The sequence below is a fragment of the Mobula hypostoma genome, chromosome 10, assembly GCF_963921235.1.
Source record: "Mobula hypostoma chromosome 10, sMobHyp1.1, whole genome shotgun sequence".
Classification (NCBI taxonomy): domain Eukaryota; kingdom Metazoa; phylum Chordata; class Chondrichthyes; order Myliobatiformes; family Myliobatidae; genus Mobula; species Mobula hypostoma.
The window spans coordinates 112,986,440-113,006,184 of NC_086106.1; the positions used below are offsets into that span (position 1 = coordinate 112,986,440).

The 19,745-nt window shown below is 41.2% G+C and overlaps 1 protein-coding gene across 4 annotated transcripts in view; it reads left to right on the forward strand.

The window, feature by feature from the left end:
• col4a6 (collagen, type IV, alpha 6) overlaps positions 1 to 19,526 on the forward strand; it is a 469,192-nt gene extending 449,666 nt beyond the window's left edge. For all 4 annotated transcript variants that reach the window (XM_063061061.1, XM_063061062.1, XM_063061060.1 and 1 more), the window contains 7 exons: positions 1,138 to 1,302; positions 3,867 to 3,965; positions 6,511 to 6,657; positions 8,244 to 8,360; positions 11,305 to 11,496; positions 14,299 to 14,585; positions 15,590 to 19,526. In XM_063061061.1, the coding sequence (XP_062917131.1) occupies positions 1,138 to 1,302; positions 3,867 to 3,965; positions 6,511 to 6,657; positions 8,244 to 8,360; positions 11,305 to 11,496; positions 14,299 to 14,585; positions 15,590 to 15,850 (1,268 nt within the window). In that variant the 3' untranslated portion in view covers positions 15,851 to 19,526. The remainder of the gene's footprint in view (positions 1 to 1,137; positions 1,303 to 3,866; positions 3,966 to 6,510; positions 6,658 to 8,243; positions 8,361 to 11,304; positions 11,497 to 14,298; positions 14,586 to 15,589) is intronic.
• The last annotated feature ends 219 nt before the right edge of the window (positions 19,527 to 19,745 follow it).

Consider the following 19,745-nt stretch of genomic DNA (forward strand, 5'->3'; position numbering starts at 1 on the left):
AGTTTGCTGTTGCGGTGCCACTTAACAAGGTGGCCTGATTCACCCCTGTATGCTGACTCATCACTCCTTGTGCCGCCTTTTAGCATTCCCCACTCTCTCCTCAAGGTTTCTTAAGTGACGAAAACAGAACACGTTGTTCAGTAGGTGGCTAGTTCAGAATAAAAGAACATTATTAACACAGAAAACTGTCAATGGATGCATTAACAACACATGGAAAACTCTCAAGTGGTTTGCATTTGATTAATGTTAAATGGATGCAAGGTCGAAGTTCAAAGTATATTTATTATCAATGTATATGTCAGCATGGAGAAACTCAAGATTCATTTCCTTGCAGGCATTCACAGTAGAACAAAGAAATACAGCAGAATCAATGAGAAACTACACACACACCATGACAAACAACCAATGTGCAAAAGAAGACAAACTGTGAAAATTTTAAAAAATTAAGAATAAATAAATAAGTAAATAAATAATGTCTAGAATGAACTATAGAGTTCTAGAGTACTATTAACAGTAACCTCTCTTGCTTCCACCCACTTTAGTTTTACCGTAAGCTAAGTATCTCCCATTAACATTAGGTTGATATGTTTGCAGTGTTTATTCCATAAGACATAGGAGCTGAATTAGGCCATTCTACACTGATATTCTACAGTGGCTGATTCATTATCCCCCTCAATCCCATTCTTTTGCCTTCTCCCTGTAACCTTTGACACCTTAATTAATCAAGAACCTATCAACCACGGCTTCAAATATCCCCAATGACTTGACCTCCACAACATTCCGTGTCAATGAACTTCGCTGCTTCACCACCCTCTAACCCGAGAAATACAGGACTCTCACCTGGATCGAACTCCTCACCAGTTCCCAGTTGAAGATTTCTCTTGAGAAATTTGGAATATTGGCACTTGTCCTTCAGTCACCTTGACTCAAAATTAAAACTCCCTTGCTGAACTGTCCCACCTTTGTACCTCATTGATCTCACTTTGAGGCAACTTTTACATAATAGGCACTTAAGAGTTCTCTGAAAGTTTTCATCTGAAATATCTTGCTAGCCTTGGATGAATACTATCAAGCAAGTAGAGACAAAAGTAAATCGTGTTTACAAACTAAGGTTTACACTTGTTTTATGTTTTGTAGGTCCTCAGGGTCTTCCTGGAGTTCAAGGACCACCAGCAGATATCCAGCAGATAAAAGGAGATCCTGGAAGCCCAGGTTATCCAGGGGCCTCTGGACCACCAGGTATCCAAGGAAATATTGGATTTCCAGGAAACCCAGGACTTCCAGGTCCACCAGGATTAAAAGGTAAGAATTATATTAAAGTGAAGCTTTATTGCTGGTTCAATTTGATGCTTCATTACCTAACTTACTTACTTACTGCCTGGTACACCACTGACGTTTAGGACAGCAATGAAGGTCATCCATCTCTGGCGGTGCTTAGAGATTCCTTCACAGTGTCAGCAGCTTCCTCTCAGGTTTCACCACTGTCAGTCATACAAGTCTCAGGAATACTGTCAAACTCAGATATAGAAGGAAACTTCATTGCTGCTTCCATAACAATTTTGTTTTAGTCACCAGGGTTGCCAGCCTTGAGCTGAACCCCCAAACCTGGAGGACCAGTGGACCCCTCTTAGCTTGACCTGTTTGGCATGGGTGACTCTACCATAAAGGCATAAATCCCTGAATCCAGCCAACATAGCTCTCCGAGTCATTAAGTCACGCAAGCCTCCAAAACACGACAAGGTTGTGGTTTTCTTGGTGGACTTCTGTATCCACTGGGGATTAAATCTTTACGTCAGAAGCATCTGCTCATAGCTCACCTATTTCCTTCATAAGAGATCTTCATCCTCCGGCATCCCTAAAATGTATCCTCCTGTCAGAGTGGGAGAGAGTGGCAAAGATGCATACAATTACCTCTGAAGACACATTTAAGGTTCGTTTTGGTGCAGTATATTTTGGAGGGAGGGATTAATTGAATATGAATGACTCCATGCCATTAATTGCATTTTTGGTTGTTTTTTTAAGTTTGTAGAATAACTGTTAGCTTGATGTTTCATCAGGAAAGGGTCTTGGCCTGAAACATCCACTGTTTACTCCTTTCCATAAATACTGCCTGGCCTGATAAGTTCCTCCATTTTATGTGTGTTGCTTTAATACATATATTTATTGACAATATTTTATAATTAAGAGAATCCCACCTGAGAATTTAACTAAGCACTAGAGATTCTGATGATGCTGGAAACCAGGGAGTCAATAGTCATAGGGTTCTCATAATGATGGTCATAGAAACATCTTTCAGTTCCCCTAAATATGTAATCTGCTCTACCGAATGCCCTTCGCTTTTTCCATTCAATTCAGTCCCTTTCCCACTGCCACCATGATGTTGACCATCCTGCTTTAGTGTTGCCACCCTGAGCAGTTACAACTGCTTGCACTGTATGACTCTTCCTGCTCCTTCAGGTGGCTATCCTTCTGAGCCTAAATCCAGAGTTCAACATTCAGGAAATTCTCCGCCACCTAAAATGCTGGAAGTACTCAGCGAGTCAGGCAGCATCTATGGAAGGAAATAAACAGCTGTCATTTTCGGACAGAGTGGAAGAGTCTGAAAGAACGGTGGCAATATGGTTATCATATCAAGTGATTTTTTTTGTGTATTTACGGACGTAATCATTTTGAAGACATCTGTAAAAGTGGAAGCCATTCATTACCTGTGAATGAACTGTATTCTACATTTTTTTTTGCTCTTGAGCGAATAATGTCACGTCTTTCCACATTATATTGCATTTTCAGTTCTTGTCCACACATTCTGCTTATGATTTTCAGAATCATGTTTAATTCCACTGTCTTATATGATGTGAGATTTGCTTTACAGCAGCAGTGCAGTGCAAAGAAAAGACATGAGATTACTATAAAGTACACAAGTAAATAAATGGATCACAAAAAGGAATAACAAGGCAGTGTCTATGGGCCAAAGACTATCTCAAAATCAGATGGCAGAGGGAAAGAAGCTGTTTCTGGATCATTGAGTGTGAATTTTCAGATTCTACGCCTCCACGCCCAATAGTAATTTCCCACTGAAGTCTCTTTATTTTCTCCTGTTCCCTCACAATCCCCTCAGCAGACTTAGAAATGTGACTTGTTGTTCCTTCAGTCAAGTTGTTATTGTGGGTTGAGAGAGCTGGTCGACAGAGCCATTCCCTGCCTTATTCAGGCAGCACGGTTGTGTAGTGCTTAATACAATGCTTTATGGCACCAGTGATCTGGGTTCATTTCCCCCCCGCTGTCTGTAAGGAGTTGGTACATTCTCCTTGTGGCCATGTGGGTTTCCTCCGGGTGCTCCGGTTTCCTCCCACGGTCCAAAGGCATACCAGTTGGTATGGTAATTGGTCATTGTAAGTTGTTAAATTAGTCATTGCTGGGCAATGTAGCTCAAAGGGCTGGAGGTGCTATTCCACATTCTATCTCAATAAATAAATAAATTCCGCTAGTCACAGCCTGTCAACCTGGGAGGAATCTGCTTATTCCTTCTCTTTCTGTCTGATAACTAAGTCACAATCCATGTAGATGTAGTAAGGGCTCTAACCATGACCAGTCTCCTGTGTGGGACATTATCCACAACCTTCAGAAAATTCAAATATCCCACATTCATTGGTTAATCCTTATCTATTCTACCCAGATAACTCCAATGGATTTCCCTTCCACAAACCTACACCGACCCTACTCATTTTCTATTCATGTTTTTGTATTTATTAATTCAAGGTGTTCTTTTATTAAAATTCTCAGATTTATATTCTGTTCAATTGCTTTATGGCTAGAATGCTAATAAGTCCATTTTCAAATGTAAAAAAAATCTCAATGCTTTGTTTTAGGTCAAAGATCAGAACCAGGCAGAATGGGATTTTCAGGAACAGATGGCCCTCCTGGTGATCCAGGCTATCCTGGACCACGAGGAGATCCTGGTCTGAAAGGTAAGATGTAATATTGTGTTCTCCTTCTTGTTGGAATAAGCTTATTCAGTAAGTTAATATTAACCGATTAATATTCCAGGAATTTCAGTATTTCAGTAACCTGACATATTACTTATATTCCGTTCTGAATCTTTATAAGGTATTGGTCAGAAGGTGTTTGGAATATTGTGAGCATTTTTGGGGCCCTTATCTAAGAAAAAATATATTGGTGTTGGAGAAGGGCCAGAGGAGGTTTATGAGAATGAGCTGGGGAATAAAAGGGTTAATATATGAGGAGCGTTTGATGGCTCTGGGTCTGTACTCAATGGAGTTTAGAAGAATGGAAGTGGAGATCTCATTGAAACCTATCGAATATTGAAAAGCCTACATGGAGTGCACCTGGAGAGCATGTTTCCCATAGTGATGGAGTCTGGGACCAGAGGACACAGCCTCAGAATAGAAGGACAGCCCTTTAAAATGGAAATGTGGAATTTCTTTTGGCAGATGGTAGTAATTCTGTGGAATTCATTGCCACAGATGGCTATAAGGTCAAGTTTGAAGAGGAGATTGGTAGGTTCTTGATTAGTAAAGCAATCAGAGATTACAGGAAGAGGGCAAGAGAATGCGGTGAGAGGGATAGTAAATCAGCCATGATGGAATGCTGGAGCAGACTTGATGGACTAATACTGCTCCTATGTTTTATGGTCTTATGGTCTTTTTTTAAAATGAATTACAAAACTGGTATCAGTTGTTTACAAAGGAATAAAACTGTTTACAGAGAGAAAGATATAATGGAATAGATGTCTTTTACAAAAAGCTTGAAGTTGCTAAAATGGGATTACTCGTGTTAAATTGAATAGAAATTTAATTTTTATTTTGTATATGAACACGATTTAATTATAAGTAGAGAATATTGATAAAAGATAAAATATGATGGGATAGACAGATTGCACATTTTCTGTCCCAAACTATCTCCAGTACAAACAGCACACATGCTCCAATGAACCAAGTGATGCCAAGGAACTGCAGAAGTGCCGCCATACCTTATTGACCCAGGCACTTGATTGTTGCCCTCAAACCAAGCACAAGTAACGGTTTACTATTATTAGCGATACTGCACCTGCAACCATTTGTACAATTGATGTGGAGGTGTGCCTGAGAAGCAGCCTTGCTAATAAGCCCAGCATGCCACGGTCAGAACAGTCAGTTAGTTGGTGCTGAGATTGCTTTTCTACTTACTTCATAATAAATAGATTATAATGTTTTCTCTACTTCTGATCACCTCCTAATTGTTCTCCAGCTCCCTGTTTTCTCTCCTCCCCTGTTCTTAGATAAGGGGTTAGCCCATATTGCTTTGAATAATAAATAGGTCATTTATTCCACACTTAAATTGTTGAGTACAGGTGGTGTACCAAGAAGAGACATGTTGGCCAACTAACTTTGACCATAACTTTCAAAAATTTATATGATAGACTCTACAGGGTTTGTTTAAAAGTTGGCAACAATAAGGGAAAATAAGGATTGCTTATGGAAGCAATACTCAGTCTAAAAGATTGTATCATGAAACACCACACTCCTACCACACCTCCCCCTCCATACTCCTTCCTTTTTGTTGACTTATTCTGGCTGTTGGATCTCCATGGATGTCAATTGCCGATTGTCTCTCTGTTCCCCAGCAATGTTTAACAATAGGAAGGGTGAAGTGAGTGAAATTGCAGTGAAGCACAGTTAGAGGCAGAGAGATTAAAACAGCAACCTGAGAGTTAAAATTCTGCAGAAGAAAGTGTATCAACTTGAAATGCCGTGACACTGGATAGGCGAGGTTCATAAATCAGTGGATAGGAAGGAGATTTCATGAACAGCATCTAGCACTGAGTGGAAATCAATGAACTATGTGTAGAGACTTGTCAGAAAAAAACACCAATGTTTCTATCAGATTAGGATTTCTAAAATGTATCAAACCTATCAAATTTACCAGTCTCTCAAATCTTTAGATTTGGATTTAGCCTTTGAGGTTTAGAAATTTTAGAGTTGGTCGTGTTGCAATATGTAAAATAATTGGCAGATTGGAAGAGCAGATACTGAGAGGCTTGGAGAACATACTGTAGAACTCAGGATAACAGATTAGCAGCAATTTAAGATCTGGAGAAATTCCTTCACTAAAAAATTTGTGAATCCTCCTTAAAATTTGGTATTCCGGTGTGTTGCAGATGCTCAGCTGATAAGCAAGGTAGATTTCTGTGTGAAAGACAACTGTGAAATATTGAATTCCAATCGTTGTGTTTCGGCTATGATCTTGTAGAAGAGCCAACTGATTCTTCCGGTTTGAAAATGGTCATGCTGTACTTTACAAAATGCTTAGTCCTGACGAAGGGTCTCGGCCTGAAACGTCAACTGTGCTTCCTCCTATGGATGCTGTCTGGCCTGCTGTGTTCCACCAGCACTTTGTGTGTGTTGCTTGAATTTCCAGCATCTGCAGATTTCCTCGCAGATTAACTCATTTATCTCTGTGAATCTAGTCACTCTTATGCCATCTATTAATTATGAATTACTGTATTCCATATAGGTTTACCAGGCCGTCCGGGTGCTCCAGGGCCACGAGCAGCAGAAGAAACCATTCCTGGGTATCCGGGTGATATTGGTCTGCCAGGATATGGTGGATCACCTGGCCCTCAAGGAGACCAAGGTAGCCCTGGTTTTCCAGGATTTCCAGGTATGTGTGTTGCAACATTACTTTATTTCTAGAGTCAAAGAGTATTGCAGCCATGCTTACATTTGCGCACATCCACACTAATTCTGTTTGCTCCAGTACATCTGTATCTTTTTATATGTTGCCGACTTAGATGTTTAAACGTCTCTTATGCCTAGTAATTGTATCTAGTCTCACAACTTGCTCTGTGAATGGTTCCAGATATTTAACCACAATGTTTGTAAAAAAAAACCTTTCCTTCAAACCCTCTTTCAGTCTGCTTCATTCCACCGAAGCCATATGCCCTTTGATTTTTGATAGCCCTACCTTGCTGAAAAATATTCTGTCTATGCCTCTTATAATTTTATAATTTATGCCACATCATTTCCTTAGCCTCAGAAAAGTATTGTTACGCTGCTAAACTCTGCCTCCTATCACCAAGCTAATTTTGGATCCTGTAAACCTGCTCACCTAGGATTCCTATATGCTGTCACCTTCTTGACTAGCCCTTCAGATTCAGGAACAAAATCAGGTTTATTGTCACTGACGTTAGTCATGAAATTTGTTGTTTCGGCAGCAATAAGTTGTGCGCATAAAAATGACTAAGTTACAATTAAAACAATAAAATAAGTAATGCAAAAGAGGAATAAAGTGGTGTTCATGGGCCGTTCAAAGAGCTGATGGCAGAGCAGAAGAAGCTGTTCCTAACGTGTTGAGTATGGGTCTTCAGGCTCCTGATGGTAGTACTGAGAAGAGGGCATGTCCCAGGTGCTGGGGGTCCTTAATGATGGATGTGACCTTTTTGAGGCATCACCTTTTGAGGATGGTCCTCCCTGGCAGGGAGGCTTCTGGGTGTGATGAAGCCGGCTGAGTATGTCACCCTCAGAAGCCACGTGAGACCTTATCAAGTGCTTTACTGCTGTCCATATAGACAATGCCTATTACCTTGGCTTCATCAATCTTAGTTGCCTCTTCAAAAGCTCAATCAAATTAGTGAGGCAGGATTTCAAAATGTTTAAAATCAGTTGTAACCAATTTCACCGTTGTATACCTTGATTTCATGTGGGCTGGGTCATTTTGCCAATGGGCAGCTTTCAGGGGAGGTCAATTTTGTTTTTGATTGTATTACTGTTTTTCAATTAATTATGCTACTGAAAATAAGAGCTTATTTGAGTCTGAGATAAAGAGTATAATTGAACTCGTAAAACCTTTAACTGAACAGCTGTGCTGATAATTTTATTGTTCCAACATTATTTCTTTAGTTAAATGTATATATTAAAAAGTATAAATAATTCATGGATGCACCATGCTAATTTCTTGCTTGCACAAAATTATTTCCTCTTTAAAAGATTCTTCTTTGTATATCTCTATCCACTGGCACATTAAACAAACCAAAACGTGAAGCATTTGTTTGTGATTAGCTGCAATGTTCATGCTCATCATTCCCAAATGAAGTCTAATGTAGGGTTCAAAGGAGAAACATTAAAATTTTAGCATTGAGAAAGTTGTTTGATGCTATGTTCAGACTCCCCTTGAGATTGTAAATGGGAGCAATATTGGAGTTGTGTGCGTAGTAAATTTTACATTTTTCTTTGTTCTTTATGATATAGGTCTCAAAGGTGAGCCAGGAAAACCTGGCAGGGTGGGACCAAATGGTTTACCTGGCTCTCCAGGTCCCGTGGGAGAGCCAGGTCCACAGGGATATCCTGGATTGCCTGGGTCAGAGGGTAAGTAGAATGCACATACCATTTTAAAAGCACTGTACTGAAGATTGCAACACTTGGTTATTCTGCTATTTATTGGGGCAGCACAGTGTCAAAATGGGTAAAGTTGCTACCAAATAATTCCAGAGGTCAGGGTTCAATCCTGCTTTTCAGTGTGTGAAGTTTTCATATTCTCTCTCTGTCTGTTCTGGTCTCCTCCCGAATTTTAGTGAACTGCAGGCTGGTTGGTTAATGACCATTGTAAATATGGTAGAACCTACGGGAAGTTCAAATGGTTAAATTTAATATCAGAGAACGTATACAACCTGAAATTCATACTCTTTGCAGACATCCATGAGACAAGAAACCTCAAAGAATGATAGTAACATCCGGACCTCAATACCCTCCTCCCCCCTCCCACGAACAAGCAGCAGGAGAAGCACCGACCCCCCCCTCGCTATGCAAACAATAGCAAAAGCACCACCCCCCACCCCCCGCCCCCCAAAGAGACCTTGATCTGAAGTCCCTCAAAAACTACAGTCCATAACCCAGCACTCTGGTATCTTGGACAGGCTCTCTCTCTTCATCAAGAGAGAGAGAGAGTTCGCTCCTGCATCAACAGCAGCGTCAACAACATAAGGAGTATAAATGGGATTAATGTAGGATTCCAAACATAAGAGAATCTGCAGATGCTGGAAATTCAAAGTAACACATATAGAAAGCTGTAAAAACTCAGCAGGCCAGGCAGCATCCGTGGAAAAGAAACAGTCAACATTTCAGGCCGAGACCCTTCATCAGGACTGGAAGAAATGACGAGAGGTCAGGGCAAGAAGATAGGAGGAGGGGAGGATGAAGTTCAAGGTGGTAGGTGATAGGTGAAACTGGGAGAGGGGGAGGTGTGAAGAAAAGAGCTGGGAAGTTGATGGCTGAAAGAGATAAAGGGCTGGAGAAGGAAGAATCATAGGAGAGGAGAGGAAACCATAGAAGGAAGGGAAGGAGAGTAGTACCAGAGGTGATGGGCAGGTAAGGAGATAAGATGAGAGAGGGAAACGAGAATAAGGGAACACTGGGTGGGGGGGGGGGTGCAATTACCGTAAGCTCGAGTAATCGATATTCATGTCATCAGGTTGGAAGCTACCCACATAAGGTGTTGCTCCTCCAACCTGAGTTTGGCTTGATCATGGCAGTAGAGGAGGCCATGGACTGACATCAGAATGGGAATGGGAATGAGAATCAAAATGGGTGGTCACCAGAAGATCCTGGGTTTTTTTTTCTGGCAGCCCAGAAGTGTAGGATTAGGTGGTTGATGGTTAACATGGACTGAACTAGTTGAACGGCCTCTATCAGTGAATCCGAGTTTTTAAAAAAATCTCTGTTTAGTACCAGTTTGCCATTTTTTCTTACAAAACTCTTCACATTTTTGATCCTACATTGCAAATGCTCTTTGTGCTCCCCTTTCACTATTCTGTGTGTGCCAGATTTTTGCCCTATAGAGACTTTTATCATCTCAGGGCAGACAGAATACATTTATCATCCTTGAAAAGGTTTCAAAGAGTAGCCACCGCTGTACTCTAGGAAATACATCAACCAAATGTGATACTGAGCACATAGTCAGTGTGTTAATGTTCATTGAGAATTGACTATTGGCTGAAGTAGTGCAAGTTAAGGTGGTAACTCTGGTCTCAATACTCTACAGCTCTGAGAGATGATGTCTGTGGCAATACAGCAAAGTCCATCGGGCATTGGTCAGCATGGAACATCCTGCAGACGTTGCAGGAGGTCTCGATGGCTACTGTGGGGTGGGTCTCAGGGCAGACTATCCAGAACATCTTGTAGAACACTTAATCACCAGGTTGTAAGCATTAAGACCTTGCCTGGCTGACAGTGAGAGGAACCTTCCCAGTCAGTCTCTTCCTAGAGCATCACTCCCACAGAGCGTTACCCGCGAGATGACTGTAGTGGGGAGGACATGATCGCTCATCTTTGTGTGCACTGTGGGTTGTAGAAAGTATAGAGGGCCGGTGCCACAGTTTATTGTGAGCAGCTGCATGACAGAGGACTCTCTGATCTACGGGCTGTTTCTCAGGACGCACACGGGAAAGATCTTCAACCTGACTGGTAGGTTCCAGGCTGCAGGATTACATGCTGAATGAAGCACTGCAGTTTGGTGCAGCTACCACAATGGGCTCGGTAGGGAAGGAGCCAGGTTGGGTGAGGAAATCGCACAATTATTGGAGAAGGTAACCACCCCAGGAGGCTATACGAGTGGCAACAATGCTGATGGTTTTAAAAAAATATACCAGAAGACTAATTGATGCATGCTCCATGATTATAAGGGTAAAAAGGTATTGGGAGATTTATTCTTGTAATTTTTTTATTATAAGTAACATTTATTTTGATTTAAAAAAGTGTCTGGGTTGGTGTTTGGGAACCCTTTCCTTCTGACTCATGTGCTGCCTGTGAGACACAGCTGGCAGTCAGTACAAGACTATTGATTGAAAAGACTATTGAGAGATTCCCTAGTGCAATCTACCTTGTTATGATCTTCCACCTTATAGTCTTTATTGTGAATTCTGTTATTGTTTTATCTAATACTACCTCAGTGTCCTGTAAAGATGCTGCCCAGAAGAAACATGGCAGACCACTTCTGCAGAAAAATTTGCCAAGAACAATTATGGTCATGATCACCATGGTCATATGACACAGAACATAATGATGATAGTGACCTCAATGCACTATGTAATAATATGATCTGTATGAATAGTATGCAAGGCAAGTTTTTCACTGTAACTTGGTACATGTGACAATAATAAACCAATTCCAATTCCAAGGTTGCATGATGTGAATTGACTTCAGCATGCATTTGAACCTTGACCCAGCATGCAGAGTTCCCATTAACTTGGTGGGTTTACAGTACTTTGGTATTTCCCACATGTCATTGATTCCTAATTAATTCTTTCTTCTGTAGGTTATCCGGGGAATAAGGGTTTGCCAGGACGGCCGGGAGATCCATCCCGTGGTGTGTTCGTGGGCTACACACTGGTAAAGCATAGTCAGTCAGATACTGTGCCGGCCTGCCCACTGGGGATGAACAAACTGTGGGATGGTTACAGCTTGTTGTATGTGGAAGGGCAAGAAAAGGCACATAACCAAGATCTGGGTAAGTGCATCGACACCTATGCCCCACCCCAGGACAACCCAAGGTCTCCTCAACATGCATGAGGAGTGTTTGATGGCTCTGTGCCTGTACTCACTGGAGTTTAGAAAAAATGAGGGGGGTTCTCATTGAATTCTATCAAATATTGAAAGGCCTCGATAGAATGACCTAGATAGGCCTAGATTTTTGCTATCATGGGGGAGTCTAAGACCAGGCAGCACAGACTCAGAACAGAGGGACAGTGATGCAGATGAATTTCTTTCATCAGAATGTGGTGTACCTGTGAAATTCATTGCTACAGATATCTGTGGAGGCCAATTCACTTGGTAAATTTAATGCACAGGTTGACAGGCTCTTGATTAGTAAAGATGTAAAAGGTTCAAGAACAATTCGGATGTAAGCACCCAGGGAAAGGTCTGGAAGTATTTGAATATTGGCCAGTTTGAAAAATTCTTCTGAACAACAACGTCATCAGCAAAGATTGTCATTGTAAAATGTCAATAAATACAAGAGATTCTGCAGATGTTGGAAATCTACAGCAACACACACAGAGTACTAATAGGCTGGTAAGTCAAGTTGCATCAATGAGGGGAAAAAAGATCAATCATTTTGATTATCCTGTCACTACATTGTAGATACTTAAAACAACTTTTTATAATGTTGTTTACATTGTAAGTACATGCTGATATCCATGTATTTATGCACATTTTTTCCCACACTTGTTCTTTATAATTCCTTATTCTTTATAATTGTTGAATTGTTTTTTGTTGCATGTCACATCGTGACCAACACACCACAAAAGATTCCTAACACATGTAAATGTGTATGGTGCATAAATTTGATCTTGGTCCTAAACAATTGACGTTTTGAGCCAAGATCCTTCATCAGGACTGGAAAAGAAGGAGGGAAAATTCAGAATAAGAAGATGGGGGGTGGAGAAGGAGTACAAATTAGCAGGTGATAGGTGAGACCAGTTTCCCTTCCCCACACATTCTGGCTTCTGCCTCCTTCCTTTCCAATAGTTCCAACCCAAACTGTTTACTCCCCTCCATAGATGCTGCCTGACTTACTGAGTTTCTCCAGCATCTTATGTGTATTGCTTATTGTAAAAGTTAATTGGTTTTAACTGATTTTAAAACGGGTCTCTTCAAAGGAAAAAGTGGGAGCTGTTTCTGAGTGTAAGAAACAAAGTCAATTCAATTCAATTCTTACTGGAAGATTGACATGGCCGGTGAATTATGCCTCCATGATCAGGAGGAGCAAGGGTCCTGCCCGAGTAAACTTGGAGAAAAGACACGGGGGGTTTCTGAGAAAACTGGGCACCTCAGGGACTCAAATCTGTTGCAGATAGTAGTAATGGTATTTTAATCTTAAATTTATGAGGCCCTGATTTATTATGTAGTGCTGTTGGTGAATAAACTTTTGTAAAAAAAAAAGGAGCCAAGGCCAGCGCCTCTCAGAGAGAATACAATTCAGATGCTGTAGTTAGCCTCAGAACTGCCAGTCTTGGATTAGCTGAGTGCTTCGAGTTCTCACCCATTCAAAGTGCGTGCACTGCTGGCACAGTCTAGAGTTGAGGTTGTATGAAATGTTGGTAAGGCCTAATTTGGACTATTGTGTGCATTTCTGGTCACCCTTCGGACAGGAGGGGCTTGTCAGCCTTGGACAGCAGCCCGCCTAGGAGAAGGAAAACTCTGATTTTAAATGTCTGCTGCCTTGTGGCCGTACCCACCCATGGGCTTCAGGAATAAACCCCAAGGAAGAAATCTGGAGCCGGGGTCCCTAAGGCAGTTTGATTTTGCTCACAACTTCACTCTGGCAACCTCTGCGATGATACTGGTGCCAAGCTGTATCAGCACTTGCCCTTCCCTTGGACTACATCAGTGATGTGGAGAGGGGGAGCCCGTTGCATGGGTAGCAGCCGGTTTTCCAAACCTTCCCACCGCAGTCCATCAGAGGTGCAAACTCTGGGATTGACGGCTGCCTACTGGTATTCCACATACAGGAAAGATTTCAATAAGATTGAAAAAAGTACAAATAAAATTTACAAAGAGGATGCCAGGACTTGAGGACCTGAATTACAGGGAAGGTTGAATTCTGTAGGACTTAATTCCCTGGAGTGAAGGAGAATGAAGGGAGATTTGATAGCGGTATACAAAATTATGAGGGGTATAGATAGCAGGCTTTTTCCACTAAGGTTGGGTGAGACTAGAACTAAAGGTCATGGGTTAAAGGTGACAGGTGAAATATTTAAGGGAACATGAATGGGAACTTTTTGACTCAGAGCGTGGTGGGAATGTGGAACGAGCTGTCAGTAGAAGTGGTGGAAACAGGTTTTGATTTCAACATTAAGGGAACTTTAAGTACTCGATGGGAGGGGTATGAAGGGCTATGGTCCAGGTGTGGGTCAGTGGAACTAGGCAGAATAATGGTTCGGAATAGACTGATGAGCTGAAGAGCCTATTTCTGTGGTGTATTCTATGATTCAATTACTCTGACTCTTATAAGAGAATGATCAGGCTTTGTCCATGGTGAAGCAACAATGACTGACCTCTTGGAGAAGTTGCCATGTGGCAGCTGATTTTCATGGCATCCTTAGATTGTGTCAGTCCCATGAGTAGGGGAATGGATCTGCGTATATTGGGAGAAGGATGACACCTTAAAAGTTAATTATTAGCGAAAAGAATCCAGTTTACGTTGAAAATGGTGGGTGAATGTAGTATTAGCGCAAGGGCTTCATGGCATAGATCTGGATTCTGCTAATTACTAATATTTCTAAAAAGTCCTGTCTTCCCTTTTCTTCAGGAATGGCTGGTTCGTGTTTGCCTCGATTCACCACGATGCCTTTCCTGTATTGCAATGTCGACGAGGTCTGCCACTATGCAAGCAGGAATGACAAGTCCTATTGGCTTTCCACTACTGCTCCCATTCCCATGATGCCAGTCGCCAGCTTGCTGATCCAAAATTATATCAGCCGCTGCTCTGTCTGCGAGGTGCCATCTCAAGCTATTGCTGTACACAGCCAAGACATTACCATCCCGCAGTGCCCTAGTGGCTGGCGAAGTCTCTGGATAGGCTACTCTTTCCTTATGGTTAGTGCAAATTTCCTTCAGCGAACTTGGCATTGACACCATGAAGAGTTTGACAGGCAGAAACTGTATGGGTGTGGCAGGGACAGTCAGCACTGAAGGTTCCTTCACAAGATATGTTGAGCCAAACGGAGATGAGAGTGAAAAGAAAATCATTTATCTCACATAAGCTCTAATACAACCTATTCAGCTATTTTATGTAGAATTAGAATCAGGTTTATTATCACTGTCTAATATGACATGTAATCTGTTGTTTTGTGGTACAGTGCAAGGACATAAAATTATTATAAATTAATTAAACTAAATAAATAGTGCAAAATAAAGGAATAATGGAATTAAGGTAGCGTTTTTGGGTTCATGGACCTTCGGAAATCTGATAATGGAGGGGAAGAAGCTGCTTCCGAACTGTTGAGTGTGGGTTGTCAGTCTCCTGTACCTTCTCCATGGTGATAGCAGCCAGAGAAAAGTATGTTCTGGATTATGACGGTCCTTAATGATGGATGCCACATTCTTGAGGAAGCACCTCTTGAGCATGTCCTCATTAGGAGAGCCAGCTGAGAATACATCTGCAAGTTCAGTGATTAGTGTAATAAAAAATTAAAGTGAATAATTTAAAATCTGACTCAGAAGCACCTATGATTAAATTTTATTTGTTTCTAGTATGTAAATCTACTGAATTACGTAGTTTGACAGGTTTTATAAAGGCCACATGATTAAAGCAGCCTTGAAGTCATAAATTTTGGGGAAGTTTTTCCACAGAGTCCAGTGAATCAGAAGAGATCTAAGACAATCTGCAAGTTTCACAGTGACTATTTTAAGAATTCCAGGTTTAACCTAACTTAAACTCTGTGGGTTTCAGTATGGGATTTGAATTGATTTCCTGATTATTAATCCACGCTTTTAGAATGCTAATCAAATGATCTAGCCACAGACTGTAATTGCAAGGAGACCTGCTGATCATGCCATTTTTTTTTAATGCCTTGCTTCTGGGCTCTTTCTTTCCTCAGCACACGGCTGCTGGCCCAGAAGGTGGGGGCCAGTCTCTGGTGTCACCAGGCTCCTGCCTAGAGGACTTCCGCGCCACGCCTTTCATCGAATGCAACGGCGCGCGGGGCACCTGCCACTACTTCGCCAACAAGTACAGCTTCTGGCTGACGACGGTGGAGGCAAGCCGACAGTTTGAGGAGTCGCCACCCTCAGAGACACTGAAGGCAGGCCAACTGCGTACGCGGGTCAGCCGCTGCCAAGTCTGCATTAAGTACTTGTAGCCGCCGCCCGGCCAGAGGTCTACCCGCTGCCGTTTCTCTTGCCCGGTTGGCTAGCACAGGCATGCCCTTCTGACGAGTCACCAGCAAGTTTCAAGAACTCTGTATATTAGAAGGAGATGGTTTCTAATGCGGACTGTATAAAACAAGGTGCTGCTTCATTCCTACCGCTGTGCAAAAAGCTTTTATTTGTCTTCATCAGGTCAGATTCCACATGAGCAAACCGATAACAGAATCAATTAGTGGTGGTGTCACTCCGTCTGGTCTAGTCTGATCTTTTCAAATAGTAGCCCCTCATTTCTGGTCATTGCATTACTATGTGAGCAGGACTCTACAGAAACCACTAACAAAGACCGGCATTTGCCTCTGTATGAACTCATTGCAAAGCTGAAGTAGTCTGGGTCCAGCTCTCTGCTTTTTCATGTGTATTTCAAGTCCCAACCGGAGTAGAAATGAGAAGTTGACTTTAATGTCAAATCTGGAATGTTGTTCTCCCTGTTGTAATGCACGTAATTGATTTCAGTGCTCCTAATTTATGAGTAACTATTCTCCACTCATTACATTCGACTGGTAAAATTAACCTGTTTTTATTGGGAGACTTCGTTGTACTCTCTGGCTGAAGTTGTTTCTTTAAATATATTCTGAGGAAAGCAGTTCTGCTGCATATTGGGTAAACTGTTGTAAGCCCTACCATGGCCCAGCTCGTTAGCTAACAGAATGTGGTCAAATAATTAACATTGGGAATAGCGATGAGAGTGTTTTCCAGGCACGTTGGGTAGATGCTTATTGCTTTCTTCATGTTGCAAGTGGCCCTCTATATGACACCCCCAGTCTCATATTTTCATTTGTTCTCAAGCTAACATAAAATTATATTTTGATTTTCCATAATGTTCATCTGATTTGTGGTGTGGATTACTTCATCTCAACTATATCACAGGGGGTCTTCCTTGACACTTAGTGGATTTAGAGACTGAACAAAGGATGCCAGACCTGTCACCTCCTAAAAATAAATTAGTCCAAGTATGGAAGGCTTTCAAATATATATATATATACTGTAAATACATTAGTTTGCTTTATTGTGGAATTTCAGTTTGAAAGTCACAGCCTCCCACCAACCCAAATAAAAATTGAGTTTACTTTCTAAAACCAACATTGTTCTTGCAATTCTCCCAAAGTTAAAAGATATATTTTTGAATGTCTCTGCCTTAATTCTACAAGTTGCCTTTCACACCAATCTGCTGCAGTCCACCAGAAACAAAATGTAGTTTATCGTGATGGTCATTTTGGTTTAAAGCCGTCTTTATTAGAGGACAAAACAGTAAAGGTGCTCAACATAACTTAACACAAAGGTGCTCGTTTTAAAGTTCATGGCTACCTCAGGAAGTGCAAACATTGCTGAAATTTTCTCACTTCTTACCACATTATTGCAATAACTTGAGAATTGATAGAAATGTACTGATAAATCTGCCTGGTTCGATGGAGCTTCTTCTGCCTTATTTCCTCCACACAACAAAAAGCTTTCATACTGCTCAGTGAAGCGGCTGGATATAACACTGAATTTTCTGAAAGCTTAGAGCAATGTATGAACAGTCACCTTCTGCAAATTCATTTGGCTTTGACTCACATGGTGAAGTCTCTCAGTCATTATTTCATGCTAGTACAGAATACTTTATTCGACAAAAAGTTGAATGTTTTATTCATTGCCAAAAATTGGAAAACAGACCATTGTGAACCCAGTTTCATGCTGGCTATGCAAGACACATTGGCACATATTTCAGCATTTAATGGTGTGTTAACAGAGAACGAAGATAAGATGCATATGCAGCCTTGCAATTGCTAACCTATAAAACCTCGGGAAAAAAAAATACATTCTAATGGAAGATTTGCCTCCCCTTCGCTCAGAGGAAGTTGATTGAAAAGAAAATCAAACCATATAAGACTTAGAAAAGAAATGGTAAACACAGGAGATGCTACAGATGCTGGAAATCTTGAGCAAAAGATAGAAACTGCTGGAGGAACTCAGCAAGCCAAGCAGCATCTGGCTTCAGTCGCCTTCCTTTCCTGCCTTGATGAAGGGTCTCTGCCCGAAGCATTGACTGCTTAATCCCTTCCATCGGAGCTGCCTCTCTTGCTGAGTTGCTCCACCATTTTAAGTGTGTTTCACAAATGAAGGAGGCTTGACTTAATGCTCAAATCATATGCAAGAGATCCTAACATGCCCTGAAATAGAGCTGCTGATGGCTTCTGCAGTACTTCATAAATACAATACTTTGATACAACCTGTTTTGAAATCTATAGTATCTGTTACTTACCATGTCTGCTTGAGTCTATTCGTCTCAGTTGTAAAATGAGTGTGATAATATAATATTGGTCACCAGCATGAGGTAAAGTGATAAATGATTTCTGGGCATGTAATATCAATCTGACAAGACAAAGCTTGCTTCTTTATTGTTCAATATTTATAATCCACAGATGTTATCGATCCCAACGAGGACATTTTACAAAGCAGTGCAGCCAGTTATTCTGAACTTGGTACTTTTGCTCTCAGAGGCATCCCTTTATACTGCAGTAAAAGTTTTGTTTAGCAAGAAGATAGAAATAGGATGTGCAGGAACAGCTTAACTGTCCCATAAGACCTGCATTTTTATAGCACTGTAAGGCCAGATTCTAGTTTTGTCACTGAGGATCCAATCATCTGCCATGTCCCAAAACCCAGCAGAAGACGTTATTAGAAGCCTGGTAAAGATTTGGATCAGTTCTTGAGATCTGAGGATAGATTTTTCAAATCTGCACATGATGGTAGAATACGAATATACTTTTTTTGCCAAAAGCATTCCAAAAACAGTGACGACTCTTCATGTAAATGAAAAACAACATATTTTCAAAACCCCTAATATGTTGGTATTCACATGTACTCAGAGATACAGCATGGTTACAGGCCCTTCCAGCCTGTTACCATGCCACTCAATTACACCCATGTGATCAATTAATCTATTACATTCCCCACATCCTTGGAATGTGGGAGGAAACCAGAGCACATGGAGGAGACCCATGCAGTCACAGAGAGAATGTACAAACTCCTTACAGGCAGTGGTGGGAATTGAACCCGGGTCGCTGGTACTGTAATAGCGTTGTGCTAACCAATACATTACTGTGTCACTCTCATGGTGCTATTTCCATTGTTTCAATGCACTGCTGTAGCCTACAACCTAGCTTTCTCATTAAAGGGAATTAGGGTGCAACCATATTCCAATGAGCACTTGAATCCCACCCTCCCGCACCCCATGAGAAAATCGCCCCTTCCCTTTCTGGACTTGCAGCCCTGCCACAGATGGCTAAGAGAGAAATCACACTTCCAAATTCAGCTGAATTGCTGTCAATTGCACTTATTATCTGTTAACTGAACTTTTCCTCATTTTTAACAAGCTGACAATCCCAATCTTCAGATTTTTATTGTTTTGTCTGAGATCTCTATACGCAGAATTAATACTTATATCTTCAAATGGTATTTGGTGCAAGTGAAATTTTAAATTTAAATGTTTGTACTAAAAGAATATGAAGCTGTATAAATTCAATTTATAATCACCAAATGTTAAATGCTAGCAAGACAGCTTTGCTTTTCCTTGGCCATTGATGTTACAGAGATATGAACTGGCAAAATAATAAACTCGTGTCTGACAAAAGGATTATGTTTAGTTTCCTTTGTTTGCTAACTGCAAATGCCTAGTAAAAATAAACTCAGTAGATGGTGGATCTGGGCCCGGATGAAATTTGTCCCAATTTTGGCACCCAGTTGATACTGTACTTCAGGAGGAATGGCAAATATTACATTTCTAGATCCAGATTTCCCAAGATTTTTAATGCCAGTGACCCCTACCATTAACCAAAAGGTGTGTCG